Source organism: Coregonus clupeaformis, chromosome 27, assembly GCF_020615455.1.
Source record: "Coregonus clupeaformis isolate EN_2021a chromosome 27, ASM2061545v1, whole genome shotgun sequence".
NCBI classification, from domain to species: domain Eukaryota; kingdom Metazoa; phylum Chordata; class Actinopteri; order Salmoniformes; family Salmonidae; genus Coregonus; species Coregonus clupeaformis.
Genome location: NC_059218.1, coordinates 46,880,928 through 46,893,607, shown reverse-complemented (window position 1 = coordinate 46,893,607; position 12,680 = coordinate 46,880,928). Strand labels below are relative to the sequence as shown.

General features: G+C 40.2%; 1 protein-coding gene across 1 annotated transcript in view; it reads left to right on the top strand.

Moving 5' to 3' along the window:
• fryb (furry homolog b (Drosophila)) overlaps window positions 1-12,680 on the top strand; it is a 154,312-nt gene that overhangs the window by 104,241 nt on the left and 37,391 nt on the right. Inside the window, exons 45-48 of the mRNA XM_045208247.1 lie at window positions 6,752-7,187; window positions 7,484-7,682; window positions 8,317-8,414; window positions 8,608-8,778. Of these exons, the coding sequence (XP_045064182.1) occupies window positions 6,752-7,187; window positions 7,484-7,682; window positions 8,317-8,414; window positions 8,608-8,778 (904 nt within the window). The remainder of the gene's footprint in view (window positions 1-6,751; window positions 7,188-7,483; window positions 7,683-8,316; window positions 8,415-8,607; window positions 8,779-12,680) is intronic.

Here is a 12,680-nt window from a genome sequence, read left to right as displayed (position 1 = left end):
ATGTTGCAGACTTTATGTTGCAGACTTTGTTGCAGACTTTATGTTCCAGACTTTATGTTGCAGACTTTATGTTCCAGACTTTATGTTGCAGACTTTATGTTGCAGACTTTATGTTCCAGACTTTATGTTGCAGACTTTATGTTGCAGACTTTATGTTCCAGACTTTATGTTGCAGACTTTGTTCCAGACTTTATGTTCCAGACTTTATGTTGCAGACTTTATGTTGCAGACTTTATGTTGCAGACTTTATGTTGCAGACTTTATGTTCCAGACTTTATGTTCCAGACTTTATGTTGCAGACTTTATGTTCCAGACTTTATGTTGCAGACTTTATGTTCCAGACTTTATGTTGCAGACTTTATGTTCCAGACTTTATGTTGCAGACTTTATGTTCCAGACTTTATGTTCCAGACTTTATGTTGCAGACTTTATGTTGCAGACTTTATGTTGCAGACTTCTTGCAGACTTTATGTTCCAAATTATATGTTCCAGACTTTAGGTGCAGACTTTGTTGCAGACTTTGTTGCAGACTTTATGTTCCAGACTTTATGTTGCAGACTTTATGTTCCAGACTTTATGTTGCAGACTTTATGTTCCATACTTTATGTTGCAGACTTTATGTTCCAGACTTTATGTTCCAGACTTTATGTTGCAGACTTTATGTTGCAGACTTTATGTTGCAGACTTCTTGCAGACTTTATGTTCCAAATTATATGTTCCAGACTTTAGGTGCAGACTTTGTTGCAGACTTTGTTGCAGACTTTATGTTCCAGACTTTATGTTGCAGACTTTATGTTCCAGACTTTAGGTTGCAGAATTTATGTTGCAGATTATATGTTCCAGACTTTAGGTGCAGACTTTATGTTGCAGACTTTAAGTTGCAGATTATATATTCCAGACTTTAGGTGCAGACTTTGTTGCAGATTTGTTGCAGACTTTATGTTCCAGACTTTATGTTCCAGACTTTATGTTGCAGACTTTATGTTCCAGACTTTATGTTGCAGACTTTATGTTCCAGACTTTATGTTGCAGACTTTATGTTGCAGACTTTATGTTGCAGACTTTATGTTGTGGACTTTATGTTGCAGACTTTGTTGCAGAATTTGTTGCAGACTTTATGTTGCATACTTTATGTTGCAGACTTTATGTTGCAGACTTTATGTTGCAGACTTTGTTGCAGACTTTATGTTGCAGACTTTATGTTGCAGATTTGTTGCAGACTTTATGTTGCAGACTTTGTTGCAGACTTTGTTGCAGACTTTATGTTGCAGACTTTATGTTGCAGATTTGTTGCAGACTTTATGTTCCAGACTTTATGTTGCAGACTATATGTTCCAGACTTTATGTTGCAGACTTTATGTTGCAGACTTTATGTTGCAGATTTATTGCAGACTTTATGTTACAGACTTTATGTTGCAGACTTCATGTTGTAGAGTTTATGTTGCAGACTTTGTTGCAGACTTTGTTGCAGACTTTATGTTGAAGATTTGTTGCAGACTTTATGTTGCAGACTTTATGTTGCAGACTTTATGTTGTAGACTTTATGTTGCAGACTTTGTTGCAGATTTTGTTGCAGACTTTGTTGCAGACTTTATGTTGCAGATTTGTTGCAGACTTTTGTTGCAGACTTTTGTTGCAGATTTGTTGCAGACTTTATGTTCCAGACTTTATGTTGCAGACTTTATGTTGCAGATTTGTTGCAGATTTTTTTGCATATTTGTTCCAGACTTTATGTTGCAGACTATATGTTCCAGACTTTATGTTGCAGACTTTATGTTGCAGACTTTATGTTGCAGACTTTATGTTGCAGACTTTATGTTGCAGACTTTGTTGCAGACTTTATGTTGCAGACTTTATGTTCCAGACTTTATGTTGCAGACTATATGTTGCAGACTTTATGTTGCAGACTTTATGTTGCAGACTTTATGTTCCAGACTTTATGTTGCAGACTTTATTTTCCAGACTTTATGTTGTAGACTTTATGTTGCAGACTATATGTTGCAGACTTTATGTTCCAGACTTTGTTGCAGACTTTATGTTCCAGACTTTATGTTGCAGACTTTATGTTCCAGACTTTATGTTGCAGACTTTATGTTCCAGACTTTATGTTGCAGACTTTATGTTGCAGACTTTATGTTGTAGACTTTATGTTGCAGACTTTATGTTGCAGACTATATGTTGCAGACTTTATGTTGCAGACTTTATGTTGCAGACTTTATGTTGCAGACTTTATGTTGCAGACTTTGTTGCAGACTTTGTTGCAGACTTTATGTTGCAGACTTTGTTGCAGACTTTATGTTGCAGACTTTATGTTGCAGACTTTATGTTGCAGACTTTGTTGCAGACTTTATGTTGCAGACTTTATGTTCCAGACTTTATGTTGCAGACTATATGTTGCAGACTTTATGTTGCAGACTTTATGTTGCAGACTTTATGTTGCAGACTTTATGTTCCAGACTTTATGTTGCAGACTTTATGTTGCAGACTTTATGTTGCAGACTTTATGTTGCAGACTTTATGTTGTGGACTTTATGTTGCAGACTTTATGTTGTGGACTTTATGTTGCAGACTTTGTTGCAGAATTTGTTGCAGACTTTATGTTGCATACTTTATGTTGCAGACTTTATGTTGCAGACTTTATGTTGCAGACTTTGTTGCAGACTTTATGTTGCAGACTTTATGTTGCAGATTTGTTGCAGACTTTATGTTGCAGACTTTGTTGCAGACTTTGTTGCAGACTTTATGTTGCAGACTTTATGTTGCAGATTTGTTGCAGACTTTATGTTCCAGACTTTATGTTGCAGACTATATGTTCCAGACTTTATGTTGCAGACTTTATGCTGCAGACTTTATGTTGCAGATTTATTGCAGACTTTATGTTGCAGACTTTATGTTGTAGAGTTTATGTTGCAGACTTTGTTGCAGACTTTGTTGCAGACTTTATGTTGAAGATTTGTTGCAGACTTTATGTTGCAGACTTTATGTTGCAGACTTTATGTTGTAGACTTTATGTTCCATACTTTATGTTCCAGACTTTATGTTGCAGATTTGTTGCAGATTTTGTTGCAGACTTTATGTTGCAGACTTTATGTTGCAGACTTCATGTTGTAGAGTTTATGTTGCAGACTTTGTTGCAGACTTTATGTTGAAGATTTGTTGCAGACTTTATGTTGCAGACTTTATGTTGCAGACTTTATGTTGTAGACTTTATGTTGCAGACTTTGTTGCAGATTTTGTTGCAGACTTTGTTGCAGACTTTATGTTGCAGATTTGTTGCAGACTTTTGTTGCAGACTTTTGTTGCAGATTTGTTGCAGACTTTATGTTCCAGACTTTATGTTGCAGACTTTATGTTGCAGATTTGTTGCAGATTTTTTTGCATATTTGTTCCAGACTTTATGTTGCAGACTATATGTTCCAGACTTTATGTTGCAGACTTTGTTGCAGACTTTATGTTGCAGACTTTATGTTGCAGACTTTGTTGCAGACTTTGTTGCAGACTTTATGTTCCAGACTTTATGTTGCAGACTATATGTTGCAGACTTTATGTTGCAGACTTTATGTTCCAGACTTTATGTTGCAGACTTTATGTTGCAGACTTTATGTTGCAGACTTTATGTTCCAGACTTTATGTTGCAGACTTTATGTTGCAGACTTTATGTTCCAGACATTATGTTCCAGACTTTATGTTGCAGACTTTATGTTGCAGACTTTATGTTCCATACTTTATGTTCCAGACTTTATGTTGCAGACTATATGTTGCAGACTTTATGTTGCAGACTTTATGTTCCAGACTTTATGTTGCAGACTTTATGTTGCAGACTTTATGTTGCAGACTTTATGTTGCAGACTTTATGTTCCATACTTTATGTTGCAGACTATATGTTGCAGACTTTATGTTGCAGACTTTATGTTGCAGACTTTGTTGCAGACTTTATGTTGCAGACTTTATGTTCCAGACTTTATGTTGCAGACTTTATGTTCCAGACTTTATGTTGCAGACTTTATGTTGCAGACTTTATGTTCCAGACTTTATGTTGCAGACTTTATGTTGCAGACTTTATGTTCCAGACTTTATGTTGCAGACTTTATGTTCCAGACTTTATGTTCCAGACTTTATGTTGCAGACTTTATGTTGCAGACTTTATGTTGCAGACTTTATGTTGCAGACTTTATGTTCCAGACTTTATGTTCCAGACTTTATGTTGCAGACTTTATGTTCCAGACTTTATGTTGCAGACTTTATGTTCCAGACTTTATGTTGCAGACTTTATGTTCCAGACTTTATGTTGCAGACTTTATGTTGCAGACTTCTTGCAGACTTTATGTTCCAAATTATATGTTCCAGACTTTAGGTGCAGACTTTGTTGCAGACTTTGTTGCAGACTTTATGTTCCAGACTTTATGTTGCAGACTTTATGTTCCAGACTTTATGTTGCAGAATTTATGTTGCAGATTATATGTTCCAGACTTTAGGTGCAGACTTTATGTTGCAGACTTTAAGTTGCAGATTATATGTTCCAGACTTTAGGTGCAGACTTTGTTGCAGATTTGTTGCAGACTTTATGTTCCAGACTTTATGTTCCAGACTTTATGTTGCAGACTTTATGTTCCAGACTTTATGTTGCAGACTTTATGTTCCAGACTTTATGTTGCAGACTTTATGTTGCAGACTTTATGTTGCAGACTTTATGTTGTGGACTTTATGTTGCAGACTTTGTTGCAGACTTTGTTGCAGACTTTATGTTGCAGATTTGTTGCAGACTTTATGTTCCAGACTTTATGTTGCAGACTATATGTTCCAGACTTTATGTTGCAGACTTTATGTTGCAGACTTTATGTTGCAGATTTATTGCAGACTTTATGTTGCAGACTTTATGTTGCAGACTTCATGTTGTAGAGTTTATGTTGCAGACTTTGTTGCAGACTTTGTTGCAGACTTTATGTTGAAGATTTGTTGCAGACTTTATGTTGCAGACTTTATGTTGCAGACTTTATGTTGCAGACTTTGTTGCAGATTTTGTTGCAGACTTTGTTGCAGACTTTATGTTGTAGACTTTATGTTGCAGACTTTGTTGCAGATTTTGTTGCAGACTTTGTTGCAGACTTTGTTGCAGATTTGTTGCAGACTTTTGTTGCAGACTTTTGTTGCAGACTTTGTTGCAGACTTTATGTTGCAGACTTTATGTTCCAGACTTTATGTTGCAGACTATTTGTTGCAGACTTTATGTTGCAGATTATATGTTCCAGACTTTAGGTGCAGACTTTGTTGCAGATTTGTTGCAGACTTTATGTTCCAGACTTTATGTTCCAGACTTTATGTTGCAGACTTTATGTTCCAGACTTTATGTTGCAGACTTTATGTTCCAGACTTTATGTTCCAGACTTTATGTTCCAGACTATATGTTGCAGACTTTATGTTCCAGACTTTATGTTGCAGACTTTATGTTCCAGACTTTATGTTGCAGACTTTATGTTGCAGACTTTATGTTGCAGACTTTGCTGCAGACTTTGTTGCAGACTTTGTTGCAGACTTTATGTTGCAGACTTTATGTTGCAGACTTTGTTGCTGACTTTATGTTGCAGATTTGTTGCAGACTTTATGTTGCAGACTTTTGTTGCAGATTTGTTGCAGACTTTATGTTTCAGACTTTATGTTGCAGACTATATGTTCCAGACTTTATATTGCAGACTATATGTTCCAGACTTTATGTTGCAGACTATATGTTCCAGACTTTATGTTGCAGACTATATGTTCCAGACTTTATGTTGCAGACTTTATGTTGCAGACTTTATGTTGCAGATTTGTTGCAGACTTTATGTTGCAGACTTTATGTTGCAGACTTCATGTTGTAGACTTTATGTTGCAGACTTTGTTGCAGACTTTGTTGCAGACTTTATGTTGCAGACTTTTGTTGCAGACTTTTGTTGCAGATTTGTTGCAGAGTTTATGTTCCAGACTTTATGTTGCAGACTTTATGTTGCATATTTGTTGCAGATTTTTTTGCATATTTGTTACAGACTTTATGTTGCAGACTTTATGTTCCAGACTTTATGTTCCAGACTTTGTTGCAGACTTTGTTGCAGACTTTATGTTGCAGATTTGTTGCAGACTTTATGTTGTAGACTATATGTTGCAGACTTTATGTCGCAGATTATATGTTCCAGACTTTATGTTGCAGACTTTATGTTGCAGACTTTATGTTGCAGACTTTATGTTCCAGACTTTATGTTCCAGACTTTATGTTGCAGACTATATGTTCCAGACTTTATGTTGCAGACTTTATGTTGCAGACTTTATGTTGCAGACTTTATGTTCTAGACTTTATGTTCCAGACTTTATGTTCCAGAATTTATGTTGCAGACTTTATGTTGCAGACTTTATGTTCCAGACTTTATGTTGCAGACTTTATGTTGCAGACTTTATGTTGCAGACGTTATGTTCCAGACTTTATGTTCCAGACTTTATGTTCCAGAATTTATGTTGCAGACTTTATGTTGCAGACGTTATGTTCCAGACTTTATGTTCCAGACTTTATGTTGCAGACTTTATGTTGCAGACTTTATGTTACAGACTTCTTGCAAACTTTTACCTTCAACAGATCATCTGAATCAGCATGGGAAAGAGGCTACTTAGACTGTTGGTATAGTTAACATAAGTATGGTAAACTATTCACTCTAACTGGAGGCAGATTCTAGCATTGTTCTTTTTAACCCTAACCTCTAACATGTTTAACCCCGCCCCTCTGTAGGACCTCCTCCCCAGACTTCTTGACCAATGAGAAGCTTGAGAAACAGTTTAACAGGAAGAGCACTGGCCAGCTCAACCTGCCGGGGGTCGGGCTTAGCGGCCTCTCAGCCGAACGCAGCCGACACCAGCGGTCCTATTCCGTCCCCAAAAAGTTTGGGGAGAGCGGCAACCAATCACACGACCCGCCTCGCAGCGCTACCCTCGACCGCATCCAGGCCTGCACCAATCACGGCCTGGGCCGGCCCGGACGGAGTATACACGCCTCCTCGGCGTCTACCAATCGAATTGATCCTAGCGTGCTGTCTGATCCTGCCCATGTGTCCCATCCTTCGTCCCTATTGGCTACGGTGTTCTGGGTGGCGGTGTCACTCATGGAGTCAGACTTTGAGTTTGAGTATCAGATGTCCCTAAGGCTGGTCCACAAGCTTCTGTCTAAGGTGGGTTGTGTAAACATGGCATAATGCATGATAATTGGTGAATCAAACTGTACATTTGAGTGTCATATTTCACTACACCTGTAAACAAGCTGCTGTCAAAGCTGGAATGGGTTTTGTAATAGAAATGTAATGATAATGCAATGGCTTTATCCACAAGGTACTGCCCAAAGTTGATAATGCATGTAATAAGAATGTCCCCTGTACATACATAGAGAACTCTAAACAAAAACACATTTGTTAATGGATAACAACAACAAAACTACAAACTAAAGTATAACCGGAACTCCATTTCCCAGGTGCCCCTGGACCGGGCAGAGAACCGTGAGCGTTTGGAGAAGCTGCAGGCCCAGCTGAGATGGAGTGGTTTCTCTGGACTACAACAGCTGCTGTTAAAGGGCTTCACCTCCCAGACCACCTCTGACCTCACCCTGCAGCTCTTCTGTCAGCTCACACCTGTCTCACGAGTCCCCGTGGTCGACACATCACAGGCTATAGGTAGGTATTGATTAGTCAGTCTGTCAATCAATCTATCTATCTATCAATTAATCTTTCAATCAATCAATCAATCAATAGACCATAATCAAACAATCCCATTCGGTAAAAGATGTAGAGAAATAAACGGGGGATGTACAGCTGGAAGCTAACACTCTGACACATTTGACATTTTACCCTCAGTGACATTTACAAAACATGAGTGAGGAGGAAGGGGGAACAAATTGCATTTGACATAACACACACACTGAATGACCAGCACAGCCCCTCACCCTCCCGGCCGCAGGTATACAGCTCTCCCATTCAAATTTAAGAGAGCATCAGCAGATCCATCAAACTCCTTAACTCTTGACATTTTTGACTTGTGTTTGTGTATATATGTGTGTATATACCCTGGGATTGCATAGAATGCTTCTAATCCTTTATACTGTAGCCTACATGTTTTACTGTTCTATGTTGTCGTGTGTCTTGTATGTATACCATTCATCACCACCCAGGAAATAAAAAGTTATTTGAATTTTGAATTGAATTTCTCTGTCTTTCTCTTTCTCTCTCTCCACCTGTCTGTCTCTTCATCCCTCTCTCTCTCTCTCCACCACCTGTCTGTCTCTTCATCCCTCGCTCTCTCTCTCTCTAGGTTTTCCTCTGAACGTGCTGTGTCTCTTGCCTCACCTGGTGCAACACTTTGGCCGCCCCACTCAGTTCTGTAAGGAGAGCGCTGAGAGGATTGCACAGGTAAAAGACAGAATACATCCCAAATGGTCGAAATTAATAGTCTTTATTCCTCTAGCAGTTAAAAGGTCTGTTTCATTGTCTTAAGATTGTTGTCCATCGTAACGTCCAGCTTCTCTTGTTGTTTACCACAAAGTTACATCTACTACATCAGTTCCCATAGCTTATTTTTTTTTCTCTCTACCCCTCCCACCAGGTATGTCTGGAGGAGAAGAACACTAAGCTGTCCCACCTGGCCCATGTGATGACCCTGTATAAGAACAGGTCCTACACGCGGGACCCCTTCTCCTGGGTCAGTGTGGTGTGTCGTTATCTCCACGAGGCCTTCGCTGACATCACACTCAACATGGTCACCTACATGGCTGAGGTGAGCATCACACTCAACATGGTCACCTACATGGCTGAGGTGAGCATCACACTCAACATGGTCACCTACATGGCTGAGGTGAGCATCACACTCAACATGGTCACCTACAGTGAGGGAAAAATGTATTTGATCCCCTGCTGATTTTGTACGTTTGCCCACTGACAAAGAAATGATCAGTCTATAATTTTAATGGTAGGTTTATTTGAACAGTGAGAGACAGAATAACAACAAAAAAATCCAGAAAAACGTATGTCAAAAATGTTATAAATTGATTTGCATTTTAATGAGGGAAATAAGTATTTGACCCCCTCTCAATCAGAAAGATTTCTGGCTCCCGGGTGTCTTTTATACAGGTAACGAGCTGAGATTAGGAGCACACTCTTAAAGGGAGTGCTCCTGATCTCAGTTTGTTACCTGTATAAAAGAAACCTGTCCACAGAAGCAATCAATCAATCAGATTCCAAACTCTCCACCATGGCCAAGACCAAAGAGCTCTCCAAGGATGTCAGGGACAAGATTGTAGACCTACACAAGGCTGGAATGGGCTACAAGACCACCGCCAAGCAGCTTGGTGAGAAGGTGACAACAGTTGGTGCGATTATTCGCAAATGGAAGAAACACAAAATAACTGTCAATCTCCCTCGGCCTGGGGCTCCATGCAAGATCTCACCTCGTGGAGTTGCAATGATCATGAGAACGGTGAGGAATCAGCCCAGAACTACACGGGAGGATCTTGTCAATGATCTCAAGGCAGCTGGGACCATAGTCACCAAGAAAACAATTGGTAACACACTACGCCGTGAAGGACTGAAATCCTGCAGCGCCCGCAAGGTCCCCCTGCTCAAGAAAGCACATATACAGGGCCGTCTGAAGTTTGCCAATGAACATCTGAATGATTCAGAGGAGAACTGGGTGAAAGTGTTGTGGTCAGATGAGACCAAAATCGAGCTCTTTGGCATCAACTCAACTCGCCGTGTTTGGAGGAGGAGGAATGCTGCCTATGACCCCAAGAACACCATCCCCACCGTCAAACATGGAGGTGGAAACATTATGCTTTGGGGGTGTTTTTCTGCTAAGGGGATAGGACTACTTCACCGCATCAAAGGGACGATGGACGGGGCCATGTACCGTCAAATCTTGGGTGAGAACCTCCTTCCCTCAGCCAGGGCATTGAAAATGGGTCGTGGATGGATATTCCAGCATGACAATGACCCAAAACACACGGCCAAGGCAACAAAGGACTGGCTCAAGAAGAAGCACATTAAGGTCCTGGAGTGGCCTAGCCAGTCTCCAGACCTTAATCCCATAGAAAATATCTGGAGGGAGCTGAAGGTTCGAGTTGCCAAACGTCAGCCTCGAAACCTTAATGACTTGGAGAAGATCTGCAAAGAGGAGTGGGACAAAATCCCTCCTGAGATGTTTGCAAACCTGGTGGCCAACTACAAGAAATGTCTGACCTCTGTGATTGCCAACAAGGGTTTTGCCACCAAGTACTAAGTCATGTTTTGCAGAGGTGTCAAATACTTATTTGCCTCATTCAAATGCAAATCAATTCTTAACATTTTTGACATACGTTTTTGTGGATTTCTTTGTTGTTATTCTGTCTCTCACTGTTCAAATAAACCTACCATTAAAAGCATAGACTGATCATGTCTTTGTCAGTGGGCAAACGTACAAAATCAGCAGGGGATCAAATACTTTTTTCCCTCACTGTACATGGCTGAGGTAAACATCACACTCAACATGGTCACCTACATGGCTGAGGTAAACATCACACTCAACATGGTCACCTACATGGCTGAGGGTGCAAGGGTTGGCAATAAGTTCACTATCAGCACATTTCCACCCAGTGTTACAAATACCTGTCATGCGCTGGCTCTGGGGACGCTTGTATGTTGAGCCAGGTTGTGAGTGTTCTTTGTTTTTCTAGTTCATGTCTGTCTATGTTGGCCAGAGTGGTTCTCAATCAGAGGCAACGAGTGTCAGCTGTTGCTGGTTGTCTCTGATTGGGAACCATATTTAGACAGGCTGTTTTCCCACAGTGTTTGTGGGATCTTGTTCCTGTGTAGGTTTGTGGTTTGCACCTTTGGACGTCACGTATCGATTTGTTGTTTTTGTTCGTGTATTCATTTAATAAATAAGTATGTTCACCTTCCACGCTGCGCCTTGGTCCTCTGTATCCGACGAACGTGACAATACCTTTATCAGTCTGAGATCCTACAAATACTTTAACACTTTTTAGCGGAATAGATTACCCATATCAAATCAAAATCATATTGTATTTAATTGTATTGGTCACATGCTTCGTAAACAACAGGTGTAGATTAACAGTGAAATGCTTACTGACGGGCCCGTCCCAACAATGCAGAGAGAAAGAAAATAGAGAAATAATAGAAAAGTAATAATAGATACACAATGAGTAACAATAACTTATAAATACATACAAGGGGTACCAGTACTGAGTCGATGTGCAGGGGTACCAGTACTGAGTGGATGTGCAGGGGAACGAGGTAATAGAAGTAGATATGTAGATACAGTATAGGTAGGGATAAATTAACTAGGCATCAGGATTAGATAATAGACAGTAGCATCAGTATACTGTAGGTAGGGGTAAAGTGACTAGACAACAGGATAGATAATAGACAGTAGCAGCAGTATACTGTAGGTAGGGGTAAAGTGACTAGTCAACAGGATAGATAATAGACAGTAGCAGCAGTATACTGTAGGTAGGGATAAAGTAACTAGGCTTGATGTTGAAAAGGGTTCTGGGATTTCCTTGGCCGTTATTGATGAGGTTGGATTAGTAGGCTGATTTGGCCTGGGAGAGAGCATCCTTGTAGGCCTCTGAGTGGACTGTGAGACCAGATTTTTTATAGAGCCTCCCCACACCTTGTTATTGGATTTTCAACATCGCAGAATCAATTTAAGTTTTGTAACGTTAAGATGACAATTTTTTTTTAGAAAATGAAGACAAATGGCATAGACAAAATGATTGTCACCCAGGAGCTAGTCCTTGATCAAATCAAATCATATTGTCTTCACCACATGCTTCGTAAACAACAGGTGTAGACTAACAGTGAAATGATTACTTACGGGCCCGTCCCAACAATGCAGAGAGAAAGAAAATAGAGAAATAATAGAAAAGTAAAACATGTAATAATAAATACACAATGATAACAATAACTTGGCTTTATACAAGGGGTACCAGTACTGAATCAATGTGCAGGGGTTCAATGTAGTTGAGGTAGATACTTTTGTATATATAGTGTATGTGGACACCCCTTCAAATGAGTGCATTCAGCTCTTTCAGCCACACCCGTTGCTGACAGGTGTAGAACAACTAGCACACCGCCATGCAATCTCCATAGACAAACATTGGCAGTAGAAATTGTTTTTCTGAAGAGCTCAGTGATTTCAACGTGGCACCGTGAAAGGATGCCACCTTTCCAACAAGTCAGTTCGTCTAATTTCTGCCCTGCTAGAGCTGCCCCGGTCAACTGTAAGTGCTGTTATTGCACAGAAGTGGAAACGTCTAGGGGCAACAACGGCTCAGCCACGAAGTGGTAGGACACACAAGCTCACAGAACGGGACCGGCGAGTGCTGAAGCGCGTACCACGTAAAAATCATCTGTCCTCGGTTGCAACACTCACTACCGAGTTCCAAACTGCCTCTGGAAGCAATGACAGCACAATAACTGTTCATCGGGAGCTTAATGAAATTGTTTTCCATGGCCGAGCAGCCGCACACAGGCCTAAGATCACCATGCGCAATGCCAAGCGTCGGCTGGAGTGGTGTAAAGCTCGCCGCCATTGGACTCTGGAGCATTGGAAAAGCGTTCTCTGGAGTGATGAATCACGCTTCACCATCTGGCAGTCCGGCGGACGAATCTGGGTTTGGCGGA